This window comes from Prionailurus bengalensis, chromosome B3 (genome assembly GCF_016509475.1).
Source record: "Prionailurus bengalensis isolate Pbe53 chromosome B3, Fcat_Pben_1.1_paternal_pri, whole genome shotgun sequence".
In the NCBI taxonomy this organism is placed as follows: domain Eukaryota; kingdom Metazoa; phylum Chordata; class Mammalia; order Carnivora; family Felidae; genus Prionailurus; species Prionailurus bengalensis.
This window is the reverse complement of record NC_057355.1, coordinates 29,587,855-29,599,881: the sequence shown is the minus strand read 5'-3', so window position 1 is coordinate 29,599,881 and position 12,027 is coordinate 29,587,855. Positions and strand designations below refer to the sequence as shown.

The 12,027-nt window shown below is 38.1% G+C and overlaps 1 protein-coding gene across 3 annotated transcripts in view; it reads left to right on the top strand.

Annotated features, from left to right (window-relative positions):
* The window catches only part of SCAPER (S-phase cyclin A associated protein in the ER), a 535,605-nt gene that overhangs the window by 386,533 nt on the left and 137,045 nt on the right, over nt 1-12,027 (top strand). For all 3 annotated transcript variants that reach the window (XM_043554938.1, XM_043554936.1, XM_043554937.1), the window contains exon 25: nt 5,473-5,596. In XM_043554938.1, coding sequence (XP_043410873.1) covers nt 5,473-5,596 — 124 coding nt within the window. The remainder of the gene's footprint in view (nt 1-5,472; nt 5,597-12,027) is intronic.

Genomic DNA, 12,027 nt, shown 5'->3' with positions numbered 1-12,027 from the left:
GCTCAGTAACTCTAGATCTCAGGGTTGTGAGTTCAAGCCCCACGCTGGGTGTGGAGGCTATTTTAATGAAACAAATAAAAAATATTTTTAAATGTTTGTATGATTTCATTTTTTAATCTAATTTATTGTCAAATTGGCTTACATACAACACTCAGTGCTCATCCCAACAAGTGCCCTCCTCAGTGCCCATCACCCATTTTCCCTTTCCCCAACCCACCCCATCCACCCTCAGTTTGTTCTCTGTATTTTAGAATCTCTTGTGGTTTGCCTCCCTCCCTCTCTGTTTGTAACTATTTTTTTCCCCTTCCCTTCCCCCATGGTCTTCTGTTAAGTTTCTCAAGATCCACATATGAGTGAAAACATATGATATCTCTTCTTCTCTGACTGACTTCTTTCACTCGAATAATACCTTCCAGTTCCATCCACATTGCTGCAAATGGGATGATTTCATTCTTTCTCCTTGCCAAGTAATATTCCATTGTATATATAAACCACAACTTCTTTATCCATTCATCAGTTGATGGACATTTAGGCTCTTTCCATAATTTGGCTATTGGTGAAAGTGCTGCTATAAACATTGGGGTAAAAGTGCCCCTATGCATCAGCACTTCTATATCCCTTGGGTAAATTCCTAGCGGTGCTATTGCTGGGTCATAGGGTAGATCTATTTTTAACTTTTTGAGGAAGCTCCACACTGTTTTCCAGAGTGGCTGCACCAGTTTGCATTCCCACCAACAGCACAAGAGGGTTCCCCGTTTCTCTACATTCTCGCCAACATCTGTAGTCGCCTGAATTGTTCATTTTAGCCACTCTGACCGGCGTGAGGTGGTACCTCAGTGTGGTTTTGATTTGTATTTCCCTGATGAGGAGTGATGTTGAGCATCTTTTCATGTGTCTGTTGGCCATGTGGATGTCTTCTTTAGAAAAGTGTCTATTCATATCTTCTGCCCATTCTTCACTGGATTATTTCTTTTTTGGGTGTGGAGTTTCGTGAGTTCTTTATAGATTTTGGATACTAGCCCTTGGTCTGATAGGTCATTCGCAAATGTATTTTCCCATTCCGTTGGTTGCCTTTTAGTTTTGTTGATGGTTTCCTTTGCAGTACAGAAGATTTTTATCTTCACGAGGTCCCAATAGTTCATTTTTGCTTTTGTTTCCCTGGCCTTCGGAGATGTGTCGAGTAAGGAGTTGCCATGGCTGAGCTCAAAGAGGTTGTTGCCTGTTTTCTCCTCTAGGGTCCTGATGGTTTCTTGTCTCACATTCAGGTCCTTCATCCATTCTTACTTTATTTTTGTGTATGGTATAAGAAAGTGGTCTAGTTTCATTCTTCTGCATGTTGCTGTCCAGTTCTCCCAGCACCATTTGCTAACAAGACTGCCTTTTTTTCCATTGGATATTCTTTCCTGCTTTGTCAAAGATGAGTTGGCCATACATTTGTGGGTCCAATTCTGGGCTCTCTATTCTATTCCATTGGTCTATGTGTCCGTTTTTGTGACAATACCACACTGTCTTGATAATTACAGCTTTGAAGTAGAGGCTAAAGTCTAGGTCACAAAAAGCCTTCAATAAATATAAAAGAATTGAGATCATACCATGCACACTTTCAGATCACAATGCTATGAAACTTGAAATCAACCACAGGAAAAGTTTTGGAAAACTTCCAAATGCATGGAGGTTAAAGAACATCTTACTAAAGAATGAATGGGTCAACCAGACAATTAAAGAAAAAATTTAAAAATATATAGAAACAAATGAAAATGAAAACAACAACAATCCAAACCCTTTGAGATGCAGCAAAGGCAGTCCTAAGAGGAAAATACATTGTAATCCAGGCCCATCTCAAGAAACAAGAAAAATCCCAAATACAAAATAATGGTATACCTAAAGGAACTAGAAGCAGAATAACAAAGAAACCCCAATCCCAGCAGAAGAAGAGAAATAATAAAGATCGGAGCAGAAATAAACCGTGTAGAATCAAAAAAACAAATACAAAAACAAAAACAAAAAAAAACAGGAGAACAGATCAGTGAAACCAGTTGGTTTTTTGAAAAAATAAACAAAATTGATAAACCCCTAGCCAGACTTCTCAAAAAGAAAAGAGAGAGGACCCAAATAGATAAAAATCATGAATGAAAATGGATTTATCACAACCAATTCCTCAGAAGTACAAACAATTATCATAGAATACTATGAAAAACTATATGCTTACAAACTGGACAACCTGGAAGAAATGAACAAATTCCTAAACACCCACACACTACCAAAACTCAAATGGGAAGAAATAGAAAATATGAACAGACCCATAACTAGTGAATAAATTTAATCGGTTATCAAAAATCTCCCAACAAATAAGAGTCCAGGACCAGGTGACTTCCCTGGGGAATTCTACCAGGCATTTAAAGCAGAGTTAATACCTATTCTTCTCAAGCTGTTCCAAAAAATAGAAAGGGAAGGAAAACTTCCAGACTCATTCTGTGAAGCCAGCATTACCTTGATTCCCAAACCAGACAGAGACCCCGCTAAAAAGGAGAATTACAGGCCAATATCCCTGATGAACATGGATGCAAAAATTCTCAACAAGATACTAGCAAATCAAATTCAACAGCATATAAAAAGATTTATTCACCATGATCAAGTATTCGTTCCTGGACTGCAGGGGTGGTTCAATATTCGCAAATCAGTCAATGTGATACATCACATTAATAAAAGAAAAGATAGGAACCATATGATCCTGTCAATCAATGCAGAAAAAAGCATTTGACAAAATTCAGCATCCTTTCTTAATAAAACCCCTCGAGGAAGTCAGTATAGAAGGAACATACTTAAACATCACAAAAGCTATATATGAAAGGCCCACAGCTAATGTCATCCTCAATGGGGAAAAACAGAGCTTTCCCCCTGAGATTAGGAACACGACAGGCATGTCCACTCTCACCACTGTTGTTTAACATAGTGTTGGAAGTCCTAGCCTCAGCAATCAGACAACAAAATGAAATAAAAGGCATCAAAATTGGTAAAGAAGAAGTCAAACTTTCACTTTTTGCAGATGACCTGATACTCTCTACATGGAAAACTCGAAAGACTCCACCAAAAGACTGCTAGAACTGATACATGAATTCAGCAAAGTCTCAGGATACAAAAATCTATGTACAGAAGTTGGTTGCATTTTTATACACCAATAATGAAGCAACAGAAAAAAAAAAAATAAAGAAACTGATCCCATTTAAAATTGCACCAAGAACCATAAAATACCTAGGAATAAACCTAACCAAGCATGTAAAATATCTGTATGCTAAAAATTATGGAAACCTTATGAAGGAAATTGAAGAAGACACAAAGAAATGGAAGAACATTCCATGCTCATGGATTGGAAGAATAAATGTTGTTAAAATGTCAATACTACCCAAAGCAATCTACACATCAATGCAATCCCAATCAAAGTTGCACCGGCATTCTTCTCAAAGCTAGAACAAACAATCCTAAAATTTGCATGGAACCACAAAAGACCCTGAATACCCATAGTTAATACTGAAGAAGAAAACCAAAGCGGGAGGCATCACAGTCCCAAATAAAAATTATTTTTATAATTATAAGGACAAGTTATTTTTTAAGTAAAAAGGACTATTTTGCAAAATCCAGATATTTCATCTGGTAAATGAAATGCTAATTTGCATTTGTGAAGGACTTCCTAAGTAGAGACTCCAAACAATATATTATAAATGGGTTTCATATGGACCAACATTTTTCTGTACAACCTCAGGGATTTAATGAGGCTAGACAGAGGTGAGCCTCCTCCTGGCACCCTGCAGTCTAGAGTCCTTTCATGGTTCATGCCAGTGTACCGTGAAGACATTTGGGAAACAATGTGCTTCATGATTCTGGAAATAATAGCTTTTATAGATGTTTAATTTGAGTCAATTTTTTAACATTTCATTTGTGCCTTATTCATAACAAGAATAATAAGATTAATAATCCTAATAAAGCCTATCACTTATTTTTAACCTTCTGCCAGGCACTTTCCTAAGTACTTTACATCTATTATCTCACTTAATCCTCATAACACTCATGTGGAGTCTAGGTATTATTATCCTGGTTTTATAGGTGAGAAAATGGATGCTAAAATGTACACATATTTTTAGGAAACTATAATTATATAAAGCAAAGTCCAACTGTATCAGATAATGGATAATTACAACAGGGGCTCTCTTCAGCATTTCTCTCCCACATGAGACAGAGAGCTTGACTGTTTTGTTCACCTAACTGTGCCTGAAAGATCATAGGAACTTAGATATTTGTTAGATGAACACTCACATGGTGGTTCTTTGACCAGTGGTTCTCCACTTCGGGTGCACATCACAATTGCCCCATAGAGCTTTTGAAACATGCAGATGTCTAGAACTCACCCAACTAGCATCTCCAAGGGAGGAACTCAGGCAGGTATTTATTTTTAAAGATGTGCAGGTGATTCCAGTGCTCAAACTATTGAGCCCCTACTCTAGAGCAGCGGGGACTTGCAAGTACATCTGAATCACTGGCAGAATTGGTTAAAGCACGGATTGCAGGAATCTATCCCCAGAGTTTCTATTTAGTAGGTCTGGGGTGGGGGCCTGAGAATTTGCATTTCTAAGAAGTTCCCAGGTGATATTGATGCTTCTGGTCCTGTAGGATTATTGTCCTACAGGGTTGCTTGTAAGGGACGAAATCAAAACATTTATATGTAGAATTTAAGCAGGAGATTTAGTCAGGCCAGAATCCACATTGATCACTCAGGCAATGCAGGTTTTAAACACAATCTTCAGAGCACCTGAAGAGTACCCACTGAGTTTGTGGCTCCAGACATTTCTTTGAACAGTGGCATATGAATTTGTTTTATTCCCTAAGAGGAATACATTTCCTCTTAATGTTAACTGATCCTAAGATCAGTTTGACCTGAGACTACTGTGTGGAGCCCATGCCCACTCAGGCGCCAAGCAGGCGTGGTGCTCACTCCCCAGAACCCCGCCACTCTTGTCTCAGAGGGAAAGCCTGTAGTTTCTCCTCATGTGTTCTCCCTTCTTCATTCATCTGCCTTTATCTAGGACCAGGAGGTTTGGGAACAGGAGCTTAGACCCTTCTATTTCTGGACTTTATTCAAAAATGTCTATGTCCCAAAGTTACTGGGTGATAGATACCTAATTTTAGATTATTAGGACATTATCAGATAGACTAGTAAACACATTTCCATTACCTGCTATACAACTAAGAAATTAGTAAGAGGTAAGTATTAGATACTGACAAACACTAGGCTTTGGATAAATTATAAGCTTTTATATCTAGCTGATGAGCCTTGTACCTGATATTTTGCTTTTTTTTTTTTTTTTCAGGGTGATTTCCATCCTGTGCCTGTTGCCTTTGTACGATTCATTTTATGTATTTTAAATTGTTTAGAGAAGAGCTGCTCAAGTTTTATAAATGGTGTTTCTCTCCTATTAGGTCTCTCTGCAATGCAATCAATGTTTACAACCTCACCTGCAGTGACTGCTCAGAAAATTGCACCGATGTTCTGTTTAGTAACAAGATTACCTTCTTAATGGACCTCCTGATACACCAGTTGACGGTATGTAATATTAGCGTTCTGAGTTAGAAGCAGGTAAGGTTTGGGAAATAGTCCCTGTGGAGAAAATGAAAAGAATTCAGCTTATTTACCCTCCAGATGAAAAAGTGAAGATGACAGAGAGAGTAAACTGGAGACTAGCAAAGAAACCTCTTAATTTGAAAATCTCATATTGGATTCTCCTCTAAGTTCCAATATTTAATGGATAATATACTTATAACACTTGCCAACTTCACAAATTTACATGGTTAAACTGAGGCTTTAGAATCAGTTGGACTCAAAGCCAAACCTCTGAGCCCACAGGAATGAGGGCTGTAGAAAGGAAGAAAGCTTGGGAAAGCCTTGAAACCTCTCTTGCCAACTCAGTTAAAAGGGTCAGTTTAAAAAGGACTTTTTGATGGCCCTTGATATATACTTTTTTGAATCAAGAAACTCCTCTGTCAAAAAAGTAAACCTGTTACTCTTTTGACGTGAGAACAAGCAGCCAATTGTTGTTCACAGATGTTGAAAGAGGTAGTAAGCTCAGTATAATATCCAAAGGTTTAGGTCTGTCAACTGCAGCCTCCAGAATACAGCCCTGGGGCCAGAAGTTTCCTGGTGAAGTTTCTGAGCCCCTGAGGTATTGGCACAAAATCTCTCTCAAGCTGCAAGTTTACAACACAGGAGATTTATTTTTTAGAACAGATTTGCTTTTACTCAGCACATAGTTCTAATTCTTCTTCCTAAACTACATGCCTTTTGCACTATCCCCTCCTCATTCTGGTTAATTTCTGTACATTCTTCAGACCTTAACTGAAACATAATGGCACCTTCCTCATGAAATCTTCCCCAACCTGACTCTCCCCAAGTACAGGTTAGGAATTTTTTTTATGTGCTCCTAGGCAGTACATCTTTCATAGAACTGATCACATTGAATTGCAATTAACAATTTTTCCATTTCCCCATTAGCCATAGAATCAACAAGGATAGGAGGCAACTTATCACCCTCTCCAGGATCCTAACACAGTGCCTGACACTTAGTAGATTTAGTACATCATTGGTGAATATATGAGCGAACAAGTGAATCCCCACATCTCAAGCTAAGAATCAGAAAGGGAATGATGAGGTCCTTACAGGCAGGCATACTGACAATGAGAAGGGACAACAGTGAGAGAGAACAAAGGCACAGACCTAGAACTGTTTACACAGTACAGCAATGGCTATTTATAGTGATGACTAAGGGTCATCATCACTTGAAGGGTAAATTATATTTGGTATTATCTATAAAAGAAGGCATTAAAATATGGGTAAGACATTTTAGCCCAAAATCCTACTCAAAATAGTTGAAAGGCAGGGACAAGGAGAAAAGACAGCGTTTGTTATATGGCCTCATATTCTAGACATTTTAATATATATCACCACATTTAATTTATCTAAACTTAAAGTTAGTATTATTATCCCATTTTACCAGTATGGAAACTTGAGTCCCAGAGAGTTTGGCTTGCCCAAGACAGCATAGAAAGTCTTGGAGCCAAGAGTCAAATGTAGGTCTCTCAAACCCAAATTGAGGGACATTCCACACAGTGACTAACTGCTACTTTTCAAAAGTGTCAATGTCATGAATGACAAGGGAAGAGAGGAGAACTATCACAGATTGGAGGAGGCTAAGAAGATCTGACAAGTAACTGAAATGTGTGATCCTAGACCAGAAAAAGGACATTAGTGGTAAAACTGGGAAATTCAAATAAAGTCTATAGAATGGTTAATTTTATTGACTCAATGTTAATTTCCTGCTTTCAATAATTATAGTATGATTTTGTAAGATGTTAGCAATAGGGGATACAGGGTGAAGAGAACTCACTATTTTTGAAACATATCTGTTAGTTTAAAATTAATTTAAAATAAATTTTAAAAAATTTATAAAAGGGGGCACCTGGGTGGCTCAGTCAGTTGAATATCTGACTTGATCTCAGCTCGGGTCTTGATCTCAGGGTCATGAGTTTGGGCCTCTCATTGGGGTCCACGCTGGGTGTGGAGCCTACTTAAAATAAAACAAAACAAAATAAAACAAAAAAACATGCTTCCCCGCTGTTCCGTGTTGTATCATCTGGAAGAATGTATTCTGTGGAACTTTTTCTATGTTGGTAATGGAAGAAAAGACATTAATATGTACTTTGACCAGAACAAATAACAACAGAGATGGCCTTTGGAATGTGAAGGGATGAATAAGATTTACAGACAGGATCTTCCATCTTAGCTCTTCAGTCCTTTCTGTTCAGTCCTTTCTATTCTTACTGAAAAATATCGTATGCAGTAGTTTATTATTCTCACACTAAATAAAGTGCCTACTATTTCCACTTACAGAGAAGCACAGAGTATAATCTGCACCATCCAGGAAATCCCAGTTTAGGAGTAGGAACAGATAGATAGATTGCATATAGTAAACAGTGTGATGGCAGCATATACAGACTACAGTGGAGCACAGGAAGGTGTTTTATAGCCTGGGACATCACAAAGCAGGGACATTTGAGCTAGACCTTAGCTCCTCATTTACTAAGTGCCTACCATGTGCCAGGAGCTTGTAAGTAGCTTGATCCTCTCCTTCTTCCTTGAATAATATACCCTTGCTTATGACTTCATGGTTTCTTGACACTCAGAAAAGCTTTTAATCTCCTGACCAGTGGATTTCACCACGTTCTGTGTTTAGTTTTCTCAGTTCAGGACTGTAGTCCTGGGACATTTATTTGCCAAGTACATTTTATTCCTCCTTTCCTTATACGTGGCACTTCTTGGTTTTTACAGATCTTTTAGGCTGCTTTCAATGCTAATACAGCTGTGACTGAGTTTGCGACAGTTGGCAGAGGAGATTGTGTTTCCTAATTTGGGGAGAAAAGGGATGGAGATGGTTAGGGATGGTGATTTTACATTTCTTGAAATCACTTGAATACGTTTCCATTTTTCTTGATAACTGGTTTTGATAACCATGTAACTGAAATATGGACCACTAACTTGCAGTACCTATTAAGTAATGGAGAGAAAATAGTCATCAACACATTTTACAGAAGGATGAGAAAGAAGCTAATTAAGTGAAGTCTGGTGAGATATATAAGACACCTAATAATGAGGCACTTCAACCTTCTTGAGCAAACTGAGATGGTTTAGAAGAAAAAAAAATTTTTTTTGATCTAGCTGCTTGAAATTTGTTTTAGCACTCTTTAATTTTTTTTTTCAACGTTTATTTATTTTTGGGACAGAGAGAGACAGAGCATGAACGGGGGAGGGGCAGAGAGAGAGGGAGACACAGAATCGGAAACAGGCTCCAGGCTCTGAGCCATCAGCCCAGAGCCCGACGCGGGGCTCGAACTCACGGACCGCGAGATCGTGACCTGGCTGAAGTCGGACACTTAACCGACTGCGCCACCAAAGCGCCCCATCACTCTTATATTTTATTTGAACTATGTGCAAAGCACTGTACAGATGCCAGGGTTACAGAGAACATTGGACACAGTTCTTTCACTCCAGAAGCCTACAGTTAAGGAAGAACTTGCACGCACAAATACTAAAGAAAAGCTGTGAGAAGTTTTTAATGTAATGAGAGCTACAGAGTATCCTAAGCAATCTAGAAGAGTACCTGACACATAAGTGGTGCTCCTCAAATATCTGATGAGTGAATGAGTGAATTCTAACTTGGAACATTAAAGAGGCTTAGGGAAGAAATTGGACTTCACTGTGCCTTGAGGAAGGGTGGAAATTCCTTTCTAGGTTAGGATTTTTACAGAAGATAAATTAGCACAAGTGGCACGGTAAAGTATACCTTGCAACAGAGATTCTAAGTAGGATTTTTGGGATAAGCTCTTCAGAAGTTTATTTGGAGCCCTGTGAAAACAATACATTTAGATAGACATGATTTAGGTTGAAAGCTAGCATAAATGTATTATATTCCAAGAAGCATGAAAGTTTTAAACTATGTTAAAGCAGATTACTGTCATTCCAGAAGCATGGTTCAACATCTCTGTGCCTAAATTTTCCCAGTGCACAGAACAGTGGGTCTCTAGCTTCAAAATGTCTCCTTGAAGAGACCAAATATGCACATTGGAGGGCAATGAAAAGACCAGTGAAAAGAGAAAGATGGCAGAACAGGAAGTCCTAGCCCTCCTTCCCCCACAGAGACACCAACATAATAGTATATGGACCAAAATACCATTGTGAGAATTCCAGAAGACAGTTAAGTTGTTGAAATACCCCCAGGCAGTCTCAAAGCCAAGAACAACCACTTCGAAATGAATAAGAAGAATGGTTTTACTTTACTTGTGTTTACCCCCTCCCTAAGCCAGCAAAGCTCAGCACTGGCAGATAATACCCCAGTTCATGAGTTCTCTTCTAGGAGGGAGAGGGGAGTAGAGTGTAAGTCTGGCATTTTGGCTTTTTGGAGAGCTTCCCAAGGGTCTTGAACCTGTTTCACCTGACTCAGGGCACTGACAAGGAGTTGGCATATTTTGGATGCCTGGAAGCACCTGAGAACATGAGAGAGCAGGGCAGCTTGCTGTTGTAGAACCAGAGAACTTAATGTTGCAGACAGACCCCAGAGGGAGCAAGAGATTATGATGTCCTGAAAAGAAACCAGCGAAACTCTCTACTTGAGAAATTATACACGCAGACCCAGAGAAGTCACATCACCCATCAAAAGGTTTCAGAAACCCCTAGATTCTCTAACCAAGGTGACTGGTGTCTTCCTCTATACAAAGCCAAGATGTAAAGTCTAAAAGAGATGCCTTTTTTTTCCAAATGTACAGATTCCAACACAAAGGTATAAGATACACAAAGAAACAGTGAAATATGGCCTATACAAAAGAACAAGATAAATCTACAGAAACCAGTCTTAAAGAAGCAGGTATATGAATTAACTGACAAAGAATTCAAAATAATTATCATAAAGATGTTCAATGAGCTCAAGAAAATGATACATGAACAAAATGAAAATAACAAAGAGATAGAAAATATTTTTTTAAAAAACAAGTTTTAGAGCTGAAGAAAACAATAATTGAACTGAAAAATCAGGTAGAGGAGTTCACAAGCAGACTTGATGAAATAGAAGAAAGAATGAGTGAACTTAAAGACAAGTCATCTGAAATTATGCAGTCACAAGGATAAAAAGGAAAAATAATGAAAAATAGTGAAGAATGCCTCGGGGACATATGCAGTACCATCAGACAGACCAATATACACATTATGGTACTCCCAAAAGGAGGAGAGAGAATGGGGCAGAAAGCTGTTTTAAAGAATAATAGCTAAAAATTTCCCTGTCTGGGGAAGGAAATGGACATCCAGATTCAAGAAGTCCCACAGAATCCAACTATAATGAACCCAAAGAAATCCACACAGAGAAACATTATAATCAACTTGTCAAAAGTCAGAGACAAAGAGAACTTTGAAAGCAGTAAGAAGAAAGTGACTTGTCATGTACAAGGGAACCTTTATAAAATCAGTGATTTCTCACCAGAAACCCTGTAGGCTAGAAGGGATAGAAGGATATATTCAAAATGCTAAAAGAAAAAACAATGCCAACCAAGAAAACTATACCGAGTCAAACTATCCGTAAGAAATGAAGAAATTAAAAACTTTCCCAGATAATCAAAACCTAAGAATTCATCACCACTAGCCCTGCCTTACAGAAATTAGAAAGTGAGGGGCACCAGTCTGGCTCAGTCAGTAGAGCATGTAACTCTTGATCTTGGGTTGTGAATTTGAGCCCCACGTTGGATGTAGAGGTTACTTAAAAATAAAATCTTTTAAAAAAATTTTAAAAAGAAATTGTAAGGTGAGTCCTTCAAGTAGGAGCAAAAAGATGTTAAATGGCAATACAAAAGCATATAAAAGTACAGTTGATCCTTGAACAACATGGGTTTGAACTGCATGGGTCCACTTACATGTGGGTATTTTAAATAAATAAATGTTAATAAATAAATAAATGTAGGTAGGTTAAACTCCCCAATAAAAATGCATACAGTGACTGAATGGATCAAAAAACAAGATCTAACTATATACTGTCTACTCAAATAGACTCAAGAGACTCACTTTAGAAGGACAGTTTTCAATTTTCTGGGAAGATACTGTAAATACATAGGCACCCATCAGGGCACCCAAATACAGGAAGCAAACATTGAAAGAATTGAAGGGAGAAAAAGACAGCAACACAATAAAAGTAGGGGATTTCAATACCCCAATTTGAATAATGGATAAACATCCAGAAAGAAAACCAATTAGGGAACCAGATGGTTTAAACAACACTGCAGACCAAATGCACCTAACACACATATACCAAATACTCCACCCAACAGCAGCAAAATACACATTTTTCTCAAGCACACACGGGACATTCTCTGGTATAGATCACATATTAGTTCACAAACAAGTCAACAAATCTAAGAATAAGATATGCCTCATCTTTATCCATT